This window comes from Corapipo altera, unplaced genomic scaffold, assembly GCF_003945725.1.
Source record: "Corapipo altera isolate COAL_440 unplaced genomic scaffold, ASM394572v1 326, whole genome shotgun sequence".
In the NCBI taxonomy this organism is placed as follows: Eukaryota; Metazoa; Chordata; class Aves; order Passeriformes; family Pipridae; genus Corapipo; species Corapipo altera.
In genome coordinates, this window is record NW_020884945.1 from 854,211 (window position 1) to 865,275 (window position 11,065).

Genomic DNA, 11,065 nt, shown 5'->3' on the forward strand with positions numbered 1-11,065 from the left:
CCTGCTCCACCTGCCCCAGCTCCACCTGCCCCTGCTCCACCTGCCCCCTGGCCGTCTCTCCGGGCCTCTGACCCCACACGTTTTGCTGCTTCCCGAAGCCACTGATGTGAGTCTGGGAGACTTTAGGATCAAGTTTGTGGCACCCAAAGTCCCAAACCTCACTCAAAGGAGGTTGTTGGCTGCTCCATCCCTGGAAGTGTCCAAGGCCAGGTTGGACAGGGCTTGGAGCAACCTGGGCTAGTGGGAGGTGTCCCTGCACATGGAGCAGGGTGGAATGAGGTGAGTTTTAAGTCCCCTTCCAACCCAAACCACTCTGGAATTCCATGATTGTGTTCTAAGTCCATCCATGCAGCAGGACACAGAGGTTCAGAACCATAAAACCAGCTTCCTGGAACAGCTCAGAACAGGATAGTTAAAAAAATGCTGGATGTGCTGGTGAGGTGTCCAGGAACTACAAGAGGAGCCCAGATAACCCTCATGCAGAGGCACATGTGTCATGGTCTCCCACAAGCAGTCAGAAGTCCCTCAGAAGAACCCTGGAAATGGCCTGTGGGAGAACAGGTGGAAGCACTGTGATCCCAAAGGGATCTAGGGACACAAAGAGAAGCCATCCAGCCACAGGGCAGGATTAGCTCTTCCCAAGTGAGGCTGTGAATTTGCTAAACATCCTAATGGGAAAAGAGCTGTAAGAACAGAGGAAGATGGAAGGTGTGAGATCTTTGGCTGCAGCTGAGTTTTGGAGCAGCCCTTCAGAGCAGGAAAGGTGGATTGACCTGGGTGTACCTGGCTGTGCCCAGCCAGGCAGGAAGCCTCTGGGGTTCTCTTTGGGAGCAGAGGAGTCCCAGTGAGGAGCTGACCTACAGGACATCCCCACCCTAGTGGGAAGCCATCCAGCTCAGCTTTTGTCCTACTACTGCTCTGAAGCTTCTCTTCTCCTTCATCCAAGCAAGGCAGGCATTGCGCTGCCAGGAAAAAACACACAGGAGTTGCCTCCAGCCACCTACTCCCAATTTTCACTTGCTGGAAAATTAATGGGGACCTTCTGGAAAAGCTTTTATCTTCCAATCTCCCTTGGGGGCCTGTTATCCCAGTCCCACAGCAGGTGATGTGGCAGGACCTGCCACCCCACCCTCACCTTTTCACCTGAGTGCTCTCACCACCTTCCACCCACAACAGCTTCAGGATGATTTTAGAGTCAGTCCAGGAGCACTGGAGCAAAGGACACCCCGTGCCTTGGGGCAACCAGCTCCTGGGGCAGCTCAGGGCACTGGGAAAGCCTCCAGGGCAGGCTCAGGTCCCTGAGCAGTGAGAAATGCTGCAGCCTCCCACAGCCTGGGGAGTTTCCCTTTAGAAGAGGTTAGGAAAGTCAGAAATTCCTGGTTTTCCTACACAACTATGATTTTGCAGAATCCCAAGCATTAATGGTCAGCCCTGCTCATTCAGTGATTGATGTACTCCAGTTGGCTGCAGGTGAGAACACACCTACCTGAGGGGAACTCTTCCAAGTGGAAAAGAAAGGTATAAAAATAGCTCTGGATTCTGGCACTGAGCACTTCAGTCAAAGCTCTTCTGAAAGCTGAAGTTCTGATCACTAATTACTTCTTTTGTTTGGCTTTGGGGAAGATTTTGTGAGCTCCCAAAACAAACACTACCACCCAAAGCTTCCTGCCTGGCTGGGCACAGCCAGGTACACCCAGGTCAATCCACCTTTCCTGCTCTGAAGGGCTGCTCCAAAACCCAGGTGCAGCCAAAGATCTCACACCTTCCATCTTCCTCTGTTCTTACAGCTCTTTTCCCATTAGGATGTTTAGCAAATTCACAGCCTCACTTGGGAAGAGCTAATCCTGCCCTGTGGCTGGATGGCTTCTCTTTGTGTCCCTAGATCCCTTTGGGATCACAGTGCTTCCACCTGTTCTCCCACAGGCCATTTCCAGATGATTCCCCTCTTGGGAAAGCAGACAAAAAGAAAAAAGCTAGAAAGTCAGTCTAAGTCATGGAATCCTGGAATCACAAAATGGTTTGTGTTGGAAAGGATCTTAAAAATCATGTCATTCCACCCCCCCATCACGGGTAGGGACACCTTCCACTATCCCAGGGTGCTCCAAGCCCCTTCCAATGGGCCTGGGACACTTCCAGGGATGGGGCAGCCACAGCTTCTCTGGGCAGTCTCCTGCACTTCCCTGTGAACCACACTGAGGGCTGCTGCCTTCCCTTCTCCAGTTGTGGATAAAACTCCCAGCTCACAGGCTGGATGAGAAGAGCAGTTTGGGAGGGCACACATGGGAAAGAATGATGCAGCTACCAACTACTTTCCAAAGCCCACACAGGTGTGAACTGGGAAGGACTGGGAAAGCCTGGTTCCTGAGTACCTGCAGGGCTGCAGCACTGCCAAAACACAAAGCCCAGCCTGTCTGGACTGAGGCACAGGGATTGCAGGAGCACAGACACCACAAGCTGTGCCAAGGGAGCTGCTCTCCCTCCTTTCCTGGAGGATACAGATAACAGAGCTCAGCCAGCAGAGAGGCAGGATTAGGGCAAAGCAAACTCCTGCAGCAGCTCTGTCCAGCAGCTGCCATGGGGCACGGGGTGCAGGAGCAGCTGGGCTTTCCCAGACGTGCCCAAATAAAACCCATGGATGATTTCTGTGAGGCTGGAAACAGTGTGACACTTGGAGACTGAGGAGGGGGAGTTCAGAAGGGACTGTTAGAGGAGCTTCAGGGTAGCACAGAAATTACTACAGCCCTGAGCCCTCTGTGTGGCTACAAAGCTACCTGAACTGCAGTAACACCCAGCTCTCCAACAGCCAAGTCCCTCCCTGCCTGCATTTGGGAAGATCTACAAGTTCCAAGCACAGGAAGAGTGATCCACTGACCACCCCACTCCACAGGGATCACACCAGGGTGTGCAGTGACAGGACAGGAGCAGTGGCCTTAGGCTGAAGGAGGGAAGGGTTAGATTGGATATCTGGAACAAATCCTTCCCTGTGAGGGTGGGGAGGCCCTGGCACAGGTTGCCCAGAGAAGCTGTGGCTGCCCCATCCCTGGAAGTGTCCAAGGCCAGGCTGGACAGGGCCTGGAGCAACCTGGGCTAGGGGAAGGTGTCCCTGCCCACGGCACGGGGTGGGACTGGATTAAGGTCCCCCCAAACCCAAAGCATTCTGGGATCCTATGATCAGACAGGCCCCAGAATTGCTGTGTGACCAGCAGGACATCCCAGCAGCAGCACTGGAGACAAGGAAGCCTGTGCTGGTGGGAAAGGCATTGTTGTGGCCTCACTCCTGCCTGTGTCTGGGAAGCAGCAGCAGCACAACGTACCCACAGGGCTCCTGGAAGTAGGTGGTGTCCGTGTGCCGGTCCAGGGCCAGTTTGGTGTAGGCTGTGTCTCCCCGGGAGAAGTCAGAGGTGAAGTACCACATCCTGCCATAAATGGTCTCCCTGGAAAAGAGTTATGGAGCAATGTGGGGATAGGGCTGACCCCCCCTTGCATGCAAAGTTACTCCCCTGCATCCTAAGTACAGAATAATCAAAGTAAAACAACTTGACAAAATTTACAGTCAAGAGATGGTGCTTCTAATCCCTCTCCAAGCATTCAAATTCCTCTCTTTCCTCCCAAAAGGCTGGTAGTGACAAGTCTTGCTTCCTCTCCACAAATACAGATGTTTTCACACTGAGCATCATCCCCAGTCACTTCAGTGACACAAGGAGCTGCCCAAGTGCAGTTAGCCCTTCCTTGTACCCAATAATCCCATTTCTTCTTCCCAGGATCCTGTGTCTTCACCCACCTCACCCCTACAAACATGCACAGGAGGGAAGGGACAGCAGTAGGGACAAACAGCACTCAGGGGCTACAGAGGGAGGATGTCTGGAGACAGAAGTTGGTTGGATATTCCCTGGAGCCCCTCATTCCTATTTGGAGTGACCATTCATTACAAAAAATCCCTCCTTTTCCAAGGCAAGTCAAACTGTTTCTGCAGCTTGGATAAAACTCCAAACTCCCTGCCCAGCCTGCCTTGCTGGTGGTGCTTTGCACAAATGCAGCAGACACCTTTCTCACTCTGTTTTTCTTTAGTGAGAGCTATAACCGGTTTTTGAAGTTCCTGACTCCCAGGGCTGGTTTTTGATGTCCCTGGCTCCCAGGGCCAGGCTGCCCTCCTGACCCCTCAAGTCATAACAGGAAATGTCTCTCCTTGCAAAGCTCTGCTCTTCCCAGACAGCCACTTCCTTCAGTCCCTGCTCTCTACCCAGTCCCACTGTCACAAAAGTCATCGTATGCTCCCGGGGCAGCTCCACAGCCCAGGGACTCCCAGTTCTGTCACAAAAGGGGGCAGATCCCACCGTGGGATCCTCCACCCCAGGTCAAGTGGGGCAGCTGGAAGCTGTAGAAGACCCAGAGCTTTTGTCTGCAAACCAGGCCATGCCACACAATATACAGGATAAGGACACAGCACCTTTCCAAACAAGGAGAAGACAAGTTTACCCTCCCCGGGACAGCCCCAGTTACCTGATGATGCTGATCCTTTCTGCCAAGATTTCCGTGTCCTCTTTGGTGGGAGCGACGTTCTCCACAAAAGCAATCCCGTACAGCAAGAAGTTCTGCAGGAATTCCTTCAGGCCCTCGTCTGTCTCCAGGAAGCTCCGGCAGTCAACGGAGGGGACCTGGGCTTGCCGGTAGATCTCTGCATTCCAGAGGATCCGGGGGTGCATCACCTGCTTCTTCTGCCCCTCGTAGCTGTTCTTCACCAGCCACTCCAGCCCATACCGTGTCACGTGTCCGTCCGGCCCTGGCACACGGGACAAAGGGCACAGTCACCACTGAGCAGCCCAGGATTGTGGTCATGGCATCAGTCAGGACAGGCCTCACCCCGCTCACCTGTCTGCACATGGGCTCTCTGCACCCTGGTGCCACCCAAAACATTATTAGTAAGGCCGCGAGTCCTGAAAAAATTGTTGCTGCAACAACTCCCTCCCAGTTCAGGGCTGCGGCAACAACTGCAAATTCAGAGTGGCTGCAACTCCCTCCAAAAGTTCAGGGCTGCTGCAACCACTTCCAAATTCAGGGCTGCAGCAATTCCAAATTCAGGGCTAAGTGGTGCAGCCTCCGTGGTTTTGGTTGACAGGATTCCAAGGAGAAGCAAATCTCTGAAGTCAAGACCTTGAATAAAGGCAAGCTCCACCAAAAGGAAGAAAACAGGTGGGAAACTGAGGAAGAAGGGCAGAAAATGGGCATTGTGATCAGGGATGACACCATCTCAAACACAACCGTGTCCTGACCCATCTGCTCACCACCTGCACTTCTGGGGTGTTCAACCAAACCAAGCCAACACCCCCACACTGCACACACATATTTCTACATAAAAAAGGGGCTGGGGGAGGAAAACCAGACACAATTGAAGGCTGAGGTGTGTTTACAGTAAGAGCAGCATTTAAAGCCTGCTCACAGCTCAATGCCTTCCCAGCCAGCCCCCGATTTTGGGATAACGCCGCCCTGTCCCGGCAAAGCCGAGAGGGATCCATCAACCAAACCAGGAAGGGCACAGGTGCTGTGGCACTCACAGGTGAGGAAGAGCGTGCTCTCGTCCACCCGCACGGCCTGGGGTCTGATGGCCAGGTCCACGCTGGCCGTGTCCAGGCTGCGCTGGTTGGTCTTGGCGTTGTAGCAGGAGGCGGAGCGGCAGTGATCCCGCAGCCACACGAAATCCAAGCGCATCAGGGTGTTCCCATACCTCAGCTCTGCAAAGGGTGGGAGCAAAGGATGCTTTGGGGCAACAGGGAGAAAAACCAGAGGCCAGAATGCGAGCCCAGAGCCCGCGCGTTGTGGTGCCGCTTACAGGGGATGCAGAGGCGCCTCTTGATGTAAATTGTCACGTGAGGAAGACCAGGCAGGACATCTTAGCAAAGGCCTGGTTGTCAGGGATCCCACCAGCTTCCCTTCTTATCAAGTCTACAGGACATCTCAAAGAACCATCCCAGAATGGTCTGGGTTGGAAGGGACCTTGTGGTTTATCCAGTTACACTCCCTGCCACGGGCAGGGACACCTTCCACCAGCCCAGGTCGCTCCAACCCGACCTTGGACACTTCCAGGGATGGGGCAGCCACAGCTGCTCTGGGCAACCTGTGCCAGGGCCTCCCCATCCTCACAGGGAAGAATGTCTTCCCAATATCCCATCTAACCCTGCCCTCTGTCAGTGGGAAGCCACTAAACTGCAACATCCCCTCCTGCAGCGGGAAGGAGCACGGCTGACACTCGCCCTGTGCCCAGACCTCCCTCCATCATCTCTTCAATAAGTGGTAAATTCAGAGCTGCACATCACAGAGTTGTAGAGCCCCAGAACAGGAGTGCAGAGAGGAGTCAACCAAAAAAATCATTAAACCTCTCCCTGTTCCATCTTGGGACAGTTCGGGAATACTCAAAGCCCTTTAGAAGGGCCAGCACAGGCAACAGGAGAGCCCTTCCTGCTCTAGTCCCACCCAGCTTTGAAATTCAGGTATCTGAGGTCACTTTGCAGTGAGAAAACTACAATATCCTTTCTGGGGGGAACTGTAAAGTGCTGAGAAACTTCCTTTGCTTCCAAGTGACTCAGAGCACCACGATCTAACTGGCCTCAGGAGAATGTGCACCAGTGGGGGCAGAAGAAGCGGGAACACAGCAGATCCTCCCTGTCAGGAGAGCCTGAGCACAGCACAGAACATGCTGCCTGACAGGGCAGGGCTCAGATGCACTTTTCGAGCTGGAATCCCTGGATTTGACTTCTGATTTAGCACTGCCTCGCTTATCATAAAAGACTTGCCGCCAGCAGACGAGCCTGCTCCGTCCTGCCTCTGGGAATTCTCCGAGGGAACCGGCGTGATGGTGATTTCAGAAGGTAAAAAAAAAAATAAAAAATACATCACTCGCAGGGAACGAGGTCTGGAAACTCTCCCTGCTCTGCCCAGGCAGGCTGAGCAGCAGGAGCAGGCACACCTACCCAGGTGGTCGCCGTGCAGCTGCCAGGCACAGCGCAGGGGCCGCGGGGCCGTGTGGTGCCCGCGCGCCAACGCCACGACGCTCCTCGGCCACCGACGCCCGGAGCTCCCCCGGAGCAGCCACGCCAGCCTCTGGCACCACATCCTGTGAGTCAGGAGAGAGAGAGGGGACAGGGAACAAGTGATTGGGGTCATAAAGCCCAGCGGGACACAACCCTGAGGAGACATAAAGGAGATCCCGGGATCCCGTGAGGGTGGGGAGGCCCTGGCACAGGGTGCCCAGAGAAGCTGTGGCTGCCCCATCTCTGGAAGTGTCCAAGGCCAGGTTGGATGGGGCTTGGAGCAACCTGGGCCAGCGGAAGGTGTCCCTTCACCAGATGAAACCTGGTGATTTTAAGGTCCCTCCCAACCCAAACCATCCCACAATTCTATGATTTATCGGGCAAAGCCATTCCAGAAAGACAGCTGTGCAAAACAAGACTCTCGTGCAAAACAGGGTCAAAGCATCATCTCTGCAGGTCTTTTCCCCACTGCAGCATTCCCAGTTTGAATTTACCACTTCTGGATGGAACTGCAGGGATCAGGGAAGCAAAATGACCTTGGTTAGAGAAGCAGTAGCAGAGGAATCCAGTAATTAGGTCAGCTCTAGAAAAAGCAGGCAAAACAACGAGGAGGAGGAAGATCTCTGCTGCTGGTGAAGGACACAGCTGGTATGGAGGAGAAACCACTGTGGTTAATTTTAGGATAGAGATTAGAAGGCAATTTCTCAGAGGGAAAATTGTAACAACTCTTCCATGCAAGGAGCAAGGGCAAAAAACTGCCAAGTTTTAAGAGGCGAAGCCTCAGTCCAAACGTCCCGTTATGTTTATGAATTTCTGGGGGCCAGGTCTAAACCCAGTGGGATTTTAACAGCACTTTGAAGTGCAGAGAAATGTGGTATCTCTGGATAAGACACAGGCTCAGAAAGCATTTCTTATCCCAGACTTCTGATTTTCCTTCGCTTTCTTATCTGGAGAGCGCAGGCACCGGGGCTCTGGCTGCCCAACCTGCTTCTCCACTGCAGAGATCTCAAAAGTTGGTGATAACAACTAAATCCACAGAGATGCCACATTCCCAGACAACAACTTGTTAAGCAGGAAAAAAAAAAAACCAACCTACAAACCAGACATCTCTAGGGGGAAAAAGTGGAATGTTTTTACAAAAGAAGGTGGTTTGAGATGAAGACACCCTTCAGCCACAGGTTCCTGGGTCAAACTTCGGCTCTGCAGAGGGGCTGCAGACCCCAGCTGGCTCCAACCACCTTTTCCAAGATATCCATTCCCCATTCCCCCTCTCCAGCTTTGAAAATCCAGTAGAGTAAAAGGAATGAGCCCAGTTTGACGTGCAAACTCGATAAGCAATTCTACAGCTACAGAAAACCAGGAGCTGCCCCTGATGTTTGCTGGCTTTAAAAGCTTAAAGAAATTATTTAAACCCAGTGACTCACAAAGCTTAAGATGAACCTTTGAGAAAGAGGGAAGCTCTGTCTAGTTTGGCTTTTGGATCCACTACCCGATGGGGGGTGGAAAACAGAAGGAATCTTGTTTGCACACTCCTGATACCTCCTCACCCAGAACCTAAAATCGCCAGGAAAAGCTCATCCACAAACCCCATCTGGCACATGACCTGTGCCTGGGGCAGCTCCAGCCTTACTTTGATCTTTCCACACTCATCCCTTTTATTTCCTCCTCTCCCAATATCAAAACTGAGCAGGGAACAAACACAGGTAACGTGAGGTGACCCAGATGTTTAAATGTCATCAGTGAGACCTCCTGCTGCTCTTACTGGAAGAAAACACCACAGGCAGGCCAACAGAGAGCCTTAAGTTCAATCTTTCCAAGAAAGACTAAAACTAAGAGGAGCTAAACCCCCCAAAAATATGAATAAGAGAGGATTTACATTTTTTGTTGTTTAATCAGAGCTGACAGCTCCCTCCTGGCTGGAATGAGCAACATGAACAGCAAACTCTCTTCCTGCTCCTCCTGCTCCCTCACCTGCATGCTTTCTGTTGTCCAGACCTTGCACAGCTCACCTGGGCAGCAGTGAAATGAGAGAATTCCAGACAAAATTCCCCTTGAAAATCAAAAAACAAGGGCAGGAGGGAGAAGACATTAAACTACCAGGTGCATAAAGACACGTGGTGGGTGACATGGAGGGGCAGGCACAGAACCCATGCTGGGCCTGACAGGGTGAAGAGGAGCAACAGAGCTGGAGGGAAAAGCAGAAAACTCAAAGCTGTCGTGGTTTGAGGAATTCCAGTCAGTCTTTGGAGAGAGAAAAAGGACAGGAGATGCTGTGGAAGGAGTAGGAAGGAAGGATGGGCCTCACAGGGGGCTCATCTGCCAGGGCATTTCCTGCCTGGCCCTGCAGTTTGTCTCACAAGAAACATTTGAAGGAACTAAAACTGGTTTTAAGCTCTTTGAGGAAAAGCCACAATCCCCATTCTGAGCAAAGGAAATGCTGAAAAAACCAAGTAACTAAGTAGTGTCAGCAATGGGAACGTCTAAGGAAGGGGAACCCCCACAAATATTGGGGCTTTCACCAGCTTTTAGCCAACTCCCCCCTGGGCACAAGGTGACCCACTGCCCTCCCTGTGCCCAGACCTGCTCCAGCACATCCAGCCTGTTTGTCCAGCTCCTCTGAAAAAAAATTACGAGTTTTGCATGAAAAACATTTCAAACATCCACCTGCTTACACTCACACGGCCTTTCTCACTTCTGGAAGCACCTGGCTAGAGCCAAGGTTTCTGATCCATAATAAACTGGGAAATGTCAGTAGCACAACAGCCTCAAAAGAGAGAGGGAGAGAGAAAAGAAATTGGTTTTCGAGCAGCCTGAGAAACACTGTCTGCAAATCTCATGTCCTGCTGTCTCCTGGCTCCAAAGGGCTCCTTCAACCTGCCAGTTCTCCCTGCAGTGGAGGGAACACTGAGGAAAAGAGGAATTCTGCAAAGGCTGAGCTGCCTTGAGGGCTGTGCCAGGGCCAGAGGGGCAGAGAGCACAAGCCCAGGGGACAAACCAGACCCCCCAGGATGGCAGCACCTCTTGGACAGGACACAGGCAGAGTTTAACAGCCCCAGCTGACCCAGTTAATTACAATTAATTACCACAGAGACAAAAGGCAGACTGACTGTTCCCTGCTGAGCTCCTGCCTCCCCCCCAGACAACTCCATCAGATCTCAGCTGTCAGGAACCAGATTCCCCTTCCAGCCCTTCCCCACGTGGGATTTCAATGAAATTAAGGAGCTAATAAAGACATCCCAGACACTACCAGCATCACAGCTACTTCATTTTCCTGGAAGTAAAGGGAATGATCTGCTCACCCCGTTTCACACCGACCACCTGACTCCAGGCCCCATTCCAAGAACCTTATTCCAGCCCTCCTGTTTGTATCTATCCCGAGCAAAGTCCTTCCAGGCAGCACAGATTAACAGAAACAAGCTCTAATTCCATTTTTTTTTTTTCCCAGCAAAGCAACCGGCCCTCATGGTAGAACCCCCAAGGGGAGAGTTACTGGAATAAATTCCTATTTCTAAATCACTTCATGCATGTGCCCTGGGTCCTGCCCGGGCACAGAGGGGCCAGGCAGCTCTCCCGGGCAGGGAGGGGTATTTTTTCCAGGGAAAGAGGGGAAAAAAAAAAAAGAGGGAAAAGACACGGGATCTGTCTCGATCGCTGTGCGAAGCCCGGGGCTGCGTCACCTGGGGCTCTGCGGGCGCGGGGCTGAGCTGGGGGGTGATGGAGCGAGGCTTGGGATGCAGAACGGATGGAATTCCCGAGGGTCTCCGCTGCTGCTCCCGGCTCTTCCCTGCTCCTTCCTCCTCCTCCTCCTCCTGCTGCTGCTGCTCCCCGCGCCCCGCAGGCCGAACGCGCCGCTCGGAAGCTCTCACACATCGAGGGAACCGGCGCGTCGGGAACCCTCTGGAGGGGAACAGAAACAAGGGAAAAGCCACGTTACGAACGGGTCCCTCCGCTGAGGGGACCCAAGCGCAGCCCCCCGAGCCCCAGAGGGCAGGACGGGCCCGCCCCCCGACCCACCTGGGCGGCTCCCCGGGCCCGGCCCC

At 53.1% G+C, this 11,065-nt stretch overlaps 1 protein-coding gene across 3 annotated transcripts in view; it reads right to left on the bottom strand.

Moving 5' to 3' along the window:
• TMLHE (trimethyllysine hydroxylase, epsilon) overlaps nucleotides 1-11,059 on the bottom strand; it is a 15,847-nt gene extending 4,788 nt beyond the window's left edge. The window contains exons 1-7 of one of the 3 annotated variants that reach the window (XM_027662362.1): nucleotides 11,040-11,059; nucleotides 10,703-10,922; nucleotides 8,997-9,075; nucleotides 6,966-7,108; nucleotides 5,553-5,729; nucleotides 4,501-4,780; nucleotides 3,315-3,434 (exon numbers count right to left, since the gene is read on the bottom strand). In XM_027662362.1, the coding sequence (XP_027518163.1) occupies nucleotides 3,315-3,434; nucleotides 4,501-4,780; nucleotides 5,553-5,729; nucleotides 6,966-7,108; nucleotides 8,997-9,075; nucleotides 10,703-10,895 (992 nt within the window). In that variant the 5' untranslated portion in view covers nucleotides 10,896-10,922; nucleotides 11,040-11,059. Of the gene's footprint in view, nucleotides 1-3,314; nucleotides 3,435-4,500; nucleotides 4,781-5,552; nucleotides 5,730-6,965; nucleotides 7,109-8,901; nucleotides 10,678-10,702; nucleotides 10,923-11,039 lie in introns of those variants that run through there. The other 2 variants (XM_027662365.1, XM_027662364.1) reach the window with 2 other exon arrangements.
• Nucleotides 11,060-11,065: the final 6 nt, after the last annotated feature.